The sequence below is a fragment of the Chiloscyllium punctatum genome, chromosome 39 (genome assembly GCF_047496795.1).
Source record: "Chiloscyllium punctatum isolate Juve2018m chromosome 39, sChiPun1.3, whole genome shotgun sequence".
NCBI classification, from domain to species: domain Eukaryota; kingdom Metazoa; phylum Chordata; class Chondrichthyes; order Orectolobiformes; family Hemiscylliidae; genus Chiloscyllium; species Chiloscyllium punctatum.
This window is the reverse complement of record NC_092777.1, coordinates 58,095,843-58,107,987: the sequence shown is the minus strand read 5'-3', so window position 1 is coordinate 58,107,987 and position 12,145 is coordinate 58,095,843. Positions and strand designations below refer to the sequence as shown.

Below are 12,145 nucleotides of genomic sequence, written 5' to 3'. Positions count from 1 at the left end.
TCCAACTTCTGATGCTGCCTGGCTTGCTGTGTTCTCCCAGCCTCCTGCTTGTCTACCTTGGATTGAAGCACCTGCTCTAAATAATATTTCTAATTAGCTGTACAGTTAGAACGTTCAAACAGTTTGGACCTATACTTATCGGAGTTTAGAAAAATGATCTTATTGAAACATGTATGATTCTGAGGGATTGTTAGGAGGATGTTTCCCTTTTTGATAAAGAATAAAATCAGGGGATATTGTCTTGAGAGGGAGACCATTTATTCTAAACAGATTAGATGATTTCTTTTCCTCTCTGGGTTATTAATAAATGGATTTCTTTTCTGCAAAAGGGAAGTGGAGGTATTAAATTAAATTTGAACATATTTGATGGTACAGTGGAGTTGCAGGTTATGGATTGCAGACCAGAAAATGGAGTTAAAGCCACAATCAGATCAGTCTGCTGCTAAGTCCTCTGTAAATCTTAAACGGGAGTTTATTTACAGACTGGTGGAGTTCTGGTCCAATGGTAACAGGCTGGGACTAAAGGTCTCTCTTCCTACATGTAAGTAAGTCAGTTGGATTTGGTATGAGAATATGAAAAGACTTGCATTTATTAATAATTTTAATCCACCTGTTCTGATGGAAGGTAATATACCTCTGGATTTGGCAGAGCTTGTACCCGGGCCTCCTGGCTCCATGACAGGGACACTACCACTGCACAACAAGAGCCAGAACGTACACTAATATTACTACCTTTTATTATGTGGAGATGCCAGTGTTGGACTGTGGTGTACAAAGTTAAAAATGACACAACACCAGATTATAGTCTGACAGATTTATTTGAAAGCACTAGCTTTCAGAGCACTGCTCCTTGATGCCTTATTAGCAGCAGCACTCCAAAAGCTAGTGTTTCCAAATAAACCTGTTGGACTATAATCTGATGATGTGTGATTTTCAACTTTAACTACCTTTTATGACCTTGAAGTTCAAAAACATTTTGCAGGCAGTGCCGTTATTATCGTCACTGTTTTAGTGTAGGAATCCTGTAAGATCATTTGTCTGCCACAAGCAGAAACGGGGGGGAGGCAATGATGTAGTAGAGTTTTGCCACTGGACGAGTAATCCAACAACCTTGATACTGCTCTGGACAAAAACTGAAATTGCTATAGAAACTCAGCAGGTCTGGCAGCATCTATAGAGAGAAACAGTTAAAGTTTCCAGTTCCATGTCAGCCTGTTAGTTTGAATGCCAGTGTAGCAGTTGGCGGAATTTGAATTTGGAATTAAAATACTAATGGTGACCATCAACCCTATTTGGTTCACTAATGTCTTTGGTGAAGGACACCTCTCAGGTGGACATGTGACCCTAGACCCCAGCAATGTGGTTGACTCTGAAATGACTAAGCCTGTTATGTCCAACAGCTTCAGTATTTTTATAGAAAAGAATGAAACCGTCTCGGGGCCAGTGCTAAAAGTGGGAGAACTCTCTCCCAGACTAGCCTGACATCGTCATGTCCAAACTAATACCCCTGTCCCCTGTGCATATCCAATCTTGTTGGCAGGACAGCCCTGACCAAGCTGATGGCACAGTGATATACAGTCAGGTGGGAGTTGTTAACATTGACTCCAGGCCTCATGAAGTCTCATGGCATCAGGTCAAACATGGGCAAGGAAGCCTCCTACTGATTACCAAATACCACCATTTTGGCTGGTGAAGCAGTACTCCAGCGAGTTGAACACCAATTGGTGGCCAGACCACTGAATGTACTTTGGGCGGGAGCTTCAATATCTATAAGCAGGAGTGGCTCAGCAACAGCACTACTGAGTGGGCTAGTCAATTTCTAAAGGCCATAGCCGCTAGACTGGGAAGAGACCCTGTCTCTACCAGGTGGCTGAGAAGATGCAGAAACATGCTGGTTCTCATCCTCACCATTCTGCCCTGCCTTGTTTGTCGCACATTTCTTGAGGAGCTGAAGTCCTGCCTTCACATTAAGAAAGCACCCCATTGCCTTATAGGATGCCATCACTACACTAAACGTGGTAGACTGTGAACAGATCTGGCAACTTAAAAAAACTTGGCCTCAACGAGACACAATGAGCCAACGACAGCAGCAGAGTCACATACCCCACACAATCTGCACCCTCATGGTCTGGCATAACCCCGACTCTACCATCAAGTGAGGAGATAAACTCTGGTTCAATGAAGAGTGGAGGAAGGCATTCCAGGGGCAGCAAAAGGCACACCTACAAAGAGGTGGCAACTTGGTGAAGCTACAACAGAGAGCTACTTGTGTGTCAAGCAGCATCCTCAGTCAGTGATTGATAAGTGATTCCACCACCTATGGATTAGATCTAAGCTTTATAGTCCTGCAGTTTACTCTCAATCATCAGTACAGTGATGGAAGCTGTCATTGACAGTGCTATCAATCAGCACCTCTTCGTGATGTCCAGTTTGGGTTTCACCAAGGCCACTCAACTCCTAACCTCATTACAGACTTGGTTCAAACATAGACAGAAGAGCTGAATCCCAGAGTGGGGGTGAGAGTGACAGCCCTTGACATCAGGGCTGCATTTGACAGAGTGTGGCCTTCAAGGAGCCCTGGCAAAATTGAAATCAACAGGTCCTAGGGGACAGGGAAGTGAGGAAGAGGCATGAAATCTCTCCGCTGGTTGGATACATACCTGGCACTCAGTAGCATGCCTGTGGTCAGTCATCTCAGCTCCAGGACATCTCTGCAGCAGTTCCTTAGGATAGTGTCATTAGCCCAACAAACTTCAGCTGCTTCATTAATGACCTTCCCTCCATCATAGGGTCAGAGATGGGGGATGTTCATAAGTGATTGTGCGATGTTCAATCAGGACTCGCCAGACACTGAGTAATCTATGTTCAAATGGAGCAAGAGGTGGACACTATCCAGGCTTGAGCTGACAACTGGCAAGTAACATTCGCACCTCACAAATACCAAGCAATGATCATCTCCACCGAGAGAGAATCTGACCACCTCCCGTTAACATTCAATGACATTATCATTGTTAAACCCCCACTCTCAACGTTCTGAGCATGACTATTGACCGGAAAGTGAAGTGGACTAGCCACAGAAGTAGTGTGGTCAGAGTAGGTCAGAGGCCTGGCAAAAATCCTGCAGTGAGTAACTCCCCCCTGACTCCCAAAGCCTGTCCACCATCTACAAGGCACAGGTCAGGGGTGTGATGGAATACTCCCCACTTGCTCTGAATGGGGGCAGCTTCAATAACACTCAAGAAACCTGACACCATCCAGGACAAAGCAGCCCCCGCTTGATTGGCACCACATCCACAAACATCCACTCTCTCCACCGCTGGTGCTTAGTAGCAGCTCAGTGTGTACTATCTACAGGATGCACTGCAGTAATTCACTGCAAGATCCTCAGATAGCACCCTCCAAACCCATGACCATAGAGTTATTTATATACACAGCACAGAAACAGACCCTACGGTCCAACTTGTCCATGTCGACCAGATATCCCAACCTAATCTAGTCCCACTTGCCAGCACCCAGCCCGTATCCCTCCAAACCCTTCCTATTCATATACCCATCCAAATGCCTTTTAAATTTTGCAATTGTACCAACCTCCACCACATCCTCTGGCAGCTCATTCCATACACGTACCACCCTCTGCATGAAAAAGACGCCCCTTAGGTCTCTTTTATATCTTTCCCCTCTCATCCTAAACCTATGCCCTCTAGTTCTGGACTCCTCCACCCCAGGGAGAAGACTTTGTCTGTTTACCCTATCCATGTCCCTCATAATTTTATAAACCTCCATAAGGTCACCCTTCAACCTCCTGGAGTTCCCGCTCCAGGGAAAACAGCCCCAGCCTGTTCAGCCTCTCCCTGTAGCTCAAATCCTCCAATCCTGGCAACATCCTTGTAAATCTTTTCTGAACCCTTTCAAGTTTCACAACATCCTTCTGATAGGAAGGAGACCAAAACTGCACACAATATTCCAACAGTGGCCTAACCAATGTCCTGCACAGCTGTAACATGACCTCCCGACTCCTGTACTCAATACTCTGACCAATAAAGGAAAGCATACTAAACACTTTCTTCACTATCCTATCTACCTGCGACTCCACTTTCAAGGAGCTATGAACCTGTGCTCCAAGGTCTCTTTGTTCAGCAACTCTCCACGGACTTTACCATTAAGTGTATAAGTCCTGCTCTGATTTGTTTTTCCTAAATGCAGCACCTCACATTTATCTAAATTAAACTCCATCTGCCACTCCTCAGCCCATTGACCCATCTGATCAAAATCCCATTGTAATCTGAGGTAACCTTCTTTGTTGTCCACTAAACCTCCAATTTTGGTGTAATCCGCAAACTTGCTAACTATATCTCCTATGTTCACATCCAAATCATTTATATAAATGACGAAAACTAGTGGACCCAGCATCGATCCTTGTGGCATTCCACTGGTCAGAGGCCTCCAATCTGAAAAGCAACCCCCCCACCACCCTCTGTCTGTCAGCAAGAGGCCCAGCAATCACTTCCCTAGCTTTCCACAGAGTTTTAGGGTATACCTGATCAGGTCCCAGGAATTTATCCACTTTTATGCATTTTAAGACACCTAACACCTCTTCATCTGCAATATGGACATTTTTCAATATGTCACCATCTATTTCCCCACATTCTTTACCTCCAATGTCCTTCTATTTCCATCCAGAAGGAAAAGGGCAGCAGATACATGGGACCACCACCTTCTGCAAGTTTCCCTCTAACCCATTCACCAACCTGACTTGGAAATATTTTACATACATCAAATGGGAGTCACAGAAGAGTGGACCAAGGTGTTACAGAGGGAAGACTTTGTAGAGGAGGTTTTGGCCATCCTGCTCCCATGATTGCAACTGGAATAATAAGGAATTCATCCCCTACCCACCCACCACAAACCCGTCCATGTCATGTGCACATTCTCTGTAACCGAATGAAAGTCGCAGCTCTCATTCTCCCTCTACCGAACTCGATAAACAGGGACAACCTGTCCCCCTGAACACAGCAAAACTCATGACTATAAACAGCCAAGTTGCAAAACTGTGTAATCTCCCTCAGGATAGCAGCTGAACTGTGGGGATGTTGCAACTTGTGTTTGGTGAGACGATCGGTTTAACTGGAGCAGGACGCCCGAGGTGAGACCGGGGTGGGATCTTGTTTCGGGAAGGCTCATTCACCTTCTGATCCTCCCCCTCCCGGCTCTGCAACAGGCAAGAGGATCAGCTCCATAACATGTAACTTGCAACAGGTGCCGAGTACGTCAGGCACATGTGAGAGAGGGTGTAGGTCCGCCCTCTGTCCTCCCTCAGTGAGTCAGCTCTCTGTCCCCAGAAATAGAGCAAGCTGCTGTATAAAGCTGGGATCTTCTCTCTAACAGGGGGATGGCTTACTGAGCAGCAGCAGTGCAGCTCACCACTCAACAGAAGGAGAAAGGACAGGCGCTTATTCTGTCTTTAAACGCTCAGTGGTGGTCCGAGGCTTTACTATGAAATACTACACAGCAGTTTCCAGGTTTGCGGTGCCAACTAGCAGACTGAAGCCGGTCCGCACAGTCCACTTCCCCAATGACATAGTCTTCCTGGATCACATCCGCCAGGGTGATCTACAGCAAGTCGGGCGCTTCATCAGAGCAAGCAAGGTCAAGCTGGACACCTTATACCTGACCGGTGAGTACAGCAGGTCCTTATACCTGACCGGTCAGTACGGCAGGACTCAGTGAGTGTAGGACCTTATACCTGACCGGTCAGTACAGCAGGGCACAGTGAGTGTAGGACCTTATACCTGACCGGTCAGTACAGCAGGGCTCAGTGAGTGTAGGACCTTATACCTTATCGGTCAGTACAGGAGGGCTCAGTGACTATAGGACCTTATACCTGACCGGTCATTACAGCAGGGCTCAGTGACTGTAGGACCTTATACCTGACCGGTCAGTACAGCAGGGCTCAGTGACTGTAGGACCTTATACCTAACCGGTCAGTACAGCAGGGCTCAGTGACTGTAGGACCTTATACCTGACCGGTCAGTACAGCAGGGCTCAGTGACTGTAGGACCTTATACCTTATCGGTCAGTACGGCAGGGCTCAGTCAATATTGGAAGGCTGTTGTGAAACTTGCAAGGGTTCAGGAAAGATTTACAAGGATGTTGCCAGGGTTGGAGGATTTGAGCTACAGGGAGAGGTTGAACAGGCTGGGGCTGTTTTCCCTGGAGTGTCGGAGGCTGAGGGGTGACCTTATAGAGGTTTATAAAATCATGAGAGGCATGGTTAGGATGAATAACCAAGATCATTTCCCAGGCAGGGGGAGTCCAGAACTAGAGGAAATAGGCTTAGGGTGAGTGGGGAACGATTTAAAAGGGATCTAGGGGGCATTGATTTCACACAGAGGGTGGTATGTGTATGGAATGAGCTGCCAGAGAAAGTGGTGTAGGCCTGTACATTACAGCTTTTAAAAGGCATCTGGATGGGCATATGAATAGGAAGGGTTTAGAGGGATATGGGCCAAATACTGGCAAATGGGAAAGATTAATTTAGGATATCTGGGTATCATGGATGAGTTGGTCCAAAGGGACTGTTTCCATGCTGGACATCTCTATGACTCCATGCCTACCCTTCTCCCACACAGGGAGAGAGGGGGTGGGGAGGTTGCTGCTGGGGAGTAAGTTCCCACCAGCACCACTCATTGTTGGCAAATATGGAGATTTACAAAGAAAATTCAGTGGCATCTGTTTGAATTAAAACCATCAAATATTTTTGTGCATCTGTCCCAATAAATATATCTTTATTTAAAGGTCTGTCGAAATGGCATGGATGAAATACTCTGGTTCATCCTGCAGTTTTCTATGGCATAGGCAAACTCTCATCAGAGAGAGACAACTGGTAGTGGTTTAACCTGAGGGTCCTCAAGTGAGGAGAGAAGTGGGATCTTTCATAGTAACCTCAGGTGGTGCGGGAATTGAACCCATGCTTTTGGTCCACATTGCAACCAGCCAACTGAGCCCAAAGGGCTAGTCCCTGTTACTCTATCATTATTACATGCTCACACTTTCTCTGCCACTCCTATTGTATTGCACCAATATTACTGTCACATTGTTACACACCGCCCCTATCGCAGTTACCCTGTTTTTGGTCCCAGATTTCCAGGAGTACAAACAGCTTCTATATTAAATGCTGAATCGTGTATGGCGGGGGGAGCAATTTACACACAGAGTTGTGGGAGTTTCCTAGCCCATAGTTTGACTCTAGTATTTAAGGCTGAGGGGTAGTGAATCTGATTGAGGTGTACAAACCTCTGAGGGGCATAGATGGAGGCAACAGAGAAACTTTACCCATTAGTAGAGGGGTCAATAACCAGGGGGCACAGCTTAAGATCAGGAGCAGGAAGTTTAGAGGGGATTTGAGGAAAGTTATTTTCACTCCGATATCTGGAACCCACTGCCTGAAAGGGTGGTCGAGACAGGAATCCTCAATGCATTTATAGTAAATTAGTTGAACATTTGAAATGCCATAGTATATAAAACCAAGTGCTGGAAAATTGGATTAAAATGGATGGATGCTCGATGACCAGTGTGCACATAACGGGCTGAAAGGTCTCTAAAAAGTCTGATTCAATTACTGTAGCTGCTCTGCAAGGAATGAAGCCCTCTGGCTGGGGCATATTATCGGTCTGGTGTGCTCTGGCTGCCTCCAGAATGAAATGTGAACTGTACAGATTGCAATGCATTCCGAAATTAATTTGCTGTCAGATTTACTTCTGTGAAATTAAAGAATTGCTCTGACAGTGGGTTTTGGAAGCTCTTTTCTTAATTAAATGGTTGGTTTGTATTTTGATTTTAGGAATGGCAGCACTACACGAAGCAGTCCTGTCTGGAAATTTGGAATGTGTGAAACTGCTGATCAAATATGGGGCTGATATTGAGCAGAAGGACGAGAATGGATGGACTGCACTCCACATGAGCTGCAGTGATGGGCACTTGGAAATAGCAAAGTAAGAATAACACACACAGACAGACAGACACACACACACAGATAGACAGACAGACACATACATACACCCACACCCACACACAGATAGACAGACACACAAACACACAGATACAAACACACACACACACACACACACACACACACACACACACACATAGACAGACACACAAACACACAGATACAAACACACACACAGATAGACAGACAGACACATACACCCACACCCACACACAGATAGACAGACACACAAACACACACACACACAGATACAAACACACACACACAGACAGACACACAAACACACAGATACAAACACACACACACATACACAGATACAAACACACACACACAGACAGGCATACACACACAGACACACATGCACAATCACACATACACATGGACACACACGCACATTTTACATCAATAGAACATTCTGTGAAGAGGATTAAAAACTAAATGTTTAATTACAACATATATGAGGTGCTTAAGCGACTTGATCAGGTACACATTAGAGAACCACTCCTATCCCTTAGAGAATCTAGAACACATTGTCACCGTCTCAGAGTAGATGTTTGATTGTTTAGAACTGAGGGAGAAGACATTTCTTCAGTGAGAAGGTAGTGAATCTCTGGTATTCTCTAGTTCAGAAGATTGTGGAAGCTCAGTCGTTGACTGTATTCAAGAGAGGGTTTCATAAGAATTTTACATTCTTAGGGTATTGAGGAATGCAGGGATTGGGTAGGACGTTTTGGAGATGAAAGATCAGCCCTTTTTGTTTTATTAATTCAGGTAAAATGGACATCACTGATAAGATCAGCATTTATTGCCCATCCCTTAATTCCCCTATTGCCCTTGAAAGGAATCAGTGTTTAAGCCCCAATTATTCACAATCTATATCAATGCTTTGTGGACCAATTGTAATCATTCCCAATGTGTAGCTGAAACAAAATGCGATGGGAATGAGTTGTAAGGAAAATGCAGAGGTTTCGGAGTGACTTGGACAGGCTGAGTGAATGGGCCAGAGCATGGCAGATGGAATATAATGTGGATAAGTGAGGGCTTATCCACTTTGGCAGGAGGAACAAAGGAGCAGAATGTTTCTTAAATGGAGAGAGATTAGAATGTGTGGATGCCCAAGGGAGCGGTGTCATTGTTCCTACATTGCTGATGATTAGCATGCAGGCAGGGGCTCTCTGGAGTTGAGTGGTAATGTCCCAACTCCTGGACTGAGGGACCTGGCTTCAAGTCCCACCTGTTCCAGAGGTGTGTAATAACATCTCTGAACAGGCTAATTAGGAAAAATAACTTAATAAAAAAAAAGAAACAAAAATGAGCACGCAAATAGAGCAAACAATTTGGAAAGCAAACGTTAGCTTTTATTTCAAGAATTTGAGTACAGAAGCAAAGAAATCTCGGTCCAATTGTTTGAAACACTGGTTAGATTAAACTTTGAGTTTAGTGCACAGTTCTGGTCTCTTTGTTTAAGGAAGGGTATACATGCCACACAGAGAGTATAGCAAAGGTTCACTAGACTGATTCCTGGGAGGAGAGATGAGGAGAATGGACTTGTATCCTTTGCATTTATAAGATTGGATGTCAAGATCTCAGAAAAATTACAAAATTCTTGAAGGGATGGACGGAGTAAACACACAAAGGATATTTCCCCAGGGTGTGGAGTCTAGAAACAGGGAAGACAGTTTCAAAATAAAAGGGAAGTCATTTAAGATTGAGATAAGGAGGAACATTTTTACTCAGAGTGGTGGCAGTTTGGAATTTTGTACCTCAGACACCAGTGGAAGCTTGGCTGAGAAGAACATTCAACACAGTGTTTGACATATTTCTATTTATTAATGACATTAAACGATACGGGGATGGAGCAGGAACATGGTGTACAGGTTCATATTCAGCCATGATCTGGAATGGCAGAGAAAGTTAAAGGGGTTGAATAGCCTACTGCTGCTCTTATGTACCTTAAAGATGACCATTGTCATGTTGTTGGCCTTGGGAGATTCTTGTGTGTAAATTGACTGTCATATATCCTACATTAACTAGACCCCAAAAGTACTTCATTGGATTTAAATACAGAGAGTCCTGTAGTTGTGTGAAAGGTACTATATAAATGAAACCTTGGATATTTCTGTGGTAAAAATCATGTATTTCATTTGTGTCTGACCCATGTAGGTACCTGTTGTCTCAGGGAGCCGGAGCAGACGTGGCGAATGATGATGGGGAGCTGCCCAAGGACCTTATTGATCCTGAAGATGTCAAATTGCGGGCACTGTTTGAGCTCAGGGATGGCTGAGAACACTCCCTGATTTAGGCATATTTCACTACCAGACAACACACCATGACTAGCACCAAGAGCAGAAGCAATGTTCAGTCTGTGACTCTGGACAAAAAGTGCTAATGTTCCTCTGTCAGCCTGGAGAGGTTTGAGAGCTACAAGTGCAGCGTGAGGTCTGCAGAATTTCTTCAATCATCTACATAATTGCTTGAGTTCATTTCCTTTTGAACTTTGACTCTCTGAATATCATTGCTTCCAGTCTTTTTGAATGAAGCTATCAACGGGTTAATTGATAAGTTTAAAGAATTATCCGTTTCTGCTGCCAACTGTCAGGATTTCAAGGTTTTCAATGATCATGTTTAGCACTGACTGCTTTTGCCAGCCCCTATAATGATCTGAAGAATAACAAGTCTTACAAACATTAGTGTCTTAATTTGCTGTGATTCCTTGTTTATCCCTGCGGCTTCCTATAGATCCAGGGCCTCCCAATGACTTACCGCCAGCTATCGCTGTAATTAATACCACATAGAACAAAGCATAACACTTATGTGAAGGTAAAATTTTAAAACTGTGGTGAATAATGTTTGCTGCACTTTAAATACCAGAGTAAGACAGGGAGTTACCTACTTGTTTAACAGAGCTATCAGTTATCTTTCCTATTACACCCTTGATTGATTTGGTGCCAACATTTTTTCCGTAACTTATGCACTTGGGGACATTGTATTGTGTTAATTTTGTTCTGTAGATGCAAGTTTTTGTTATAATATGTACTGGACCATGTTTTGTATATTTATGAATGATTAAAGTTCTACATTTTCTTACTAGTAGTTGTGCAAATCAATGTCCTATCTCTTTTGTTCATTTTCCTCTTGTGCCTGAAATATTCTAATTATCTGTCTGATGATTCACTCTCTTGTTTTTAAGTAATCTAGTCCAATAACAGGGATTACATTTGGTGATCTTAATAGATTGTTCAATTTTTCAAAACTTTCTTAAGGTTTATTTTTAATGTTCTGTAGCCTAAAAATAGTGGTTTAAAAGAAACTTAATCATAAAGCGTACCCTCAACAATTCCAGACCAACAAACCAAGGTTCCTGCATTAATCAGTTCTACAGTTTCTCAAAGAGATCGTCTTGTTACTAACCATTGGAATTAGCACTAGACTATGAGGAACTCAATAATCACTGTATGTAGTGATTGTAGGTCAGCCAGGTGGACCTCATCGAATATGAGAAAAACGTGGGTACTGCAGATGCTGGAGATCAGAGTCTAGATTAGAGTGGTGCTGGAAAAGCACAGCAGGATGTCGATTTTCCTGCTCCTCAGATGCTGCCTGACCTGCTGTGCTTTTCCAGCACCACTCTAATCTAGTCTCATCGAATATGAGATCCTTGATTGGGATTGGTGGTAACCTGGTCCAATCAGACAGACCTAAAAAAGAGGACGTCATCTTGTCTCTCTCACACCTGCACACACACAGAACATGGGTGCTGGGGAAAAAAGAAGCACTACCGCAGTTAGGCGGCAATGTGGGGGGTTAAAAAAAAGTAAACAGGAGGTTGAGTGGAAAAAGAAGAAAAAAGAAGGCGTCAGACATTCTCACACTCTGAGAGCTGCCTCTGAGGGAGCTGGACCAGTGTCAAGGACTTTTGTAAATAACTGAGGGTGACTTGGTGACGGGATACCAGCCTCTGTGGAGTTATTCCAATTGGGATTAATGCTGGACTCCGGGCAGTTTAGTGGTTCTTGGGTTTGGCACTGTTTAAATGTAGTCACTGATTTAATGTAGAAAGTGTGGCAGTGAATTTGTCCATGGGCAATTTCCTACAAACAGCAATGTAATATCAACACAGGTAATTTGGGTCCTGTT

The 12,145-nt window shown here is 44.0% G+C and overlaps 1 protein-coding gene across 1 annotated transcript; it reads left to right on the top strand.

The window, feature by feature from the left end:
* The first annotated feature begins 5,359 nt into the window (after positions 1-5,359).
* Positions 5,360-11,065, top strand: ppp1r27a (protein phosphatase 1, regulatory subunit 27a). The gene is made up of 3 exons (XM_072558809.1): positions 5,360-5,674; positions 7,841-7,991; positions 10,172-11,065. Exons 1-3 carry the CDS (start codon positions 5,494-5,496, stop codon positions 10,290-10,292), a joined length of 453 nt encoding a protein of 150 aa, XP_072414910.1. The 5' UTR covers positions 5,360-5,493; the 3' UTR covers positions 10,293-11,065.
* The last annotated feature ends 1,080 nt before the right edge of the window (positions 11,066-12,145 follow it).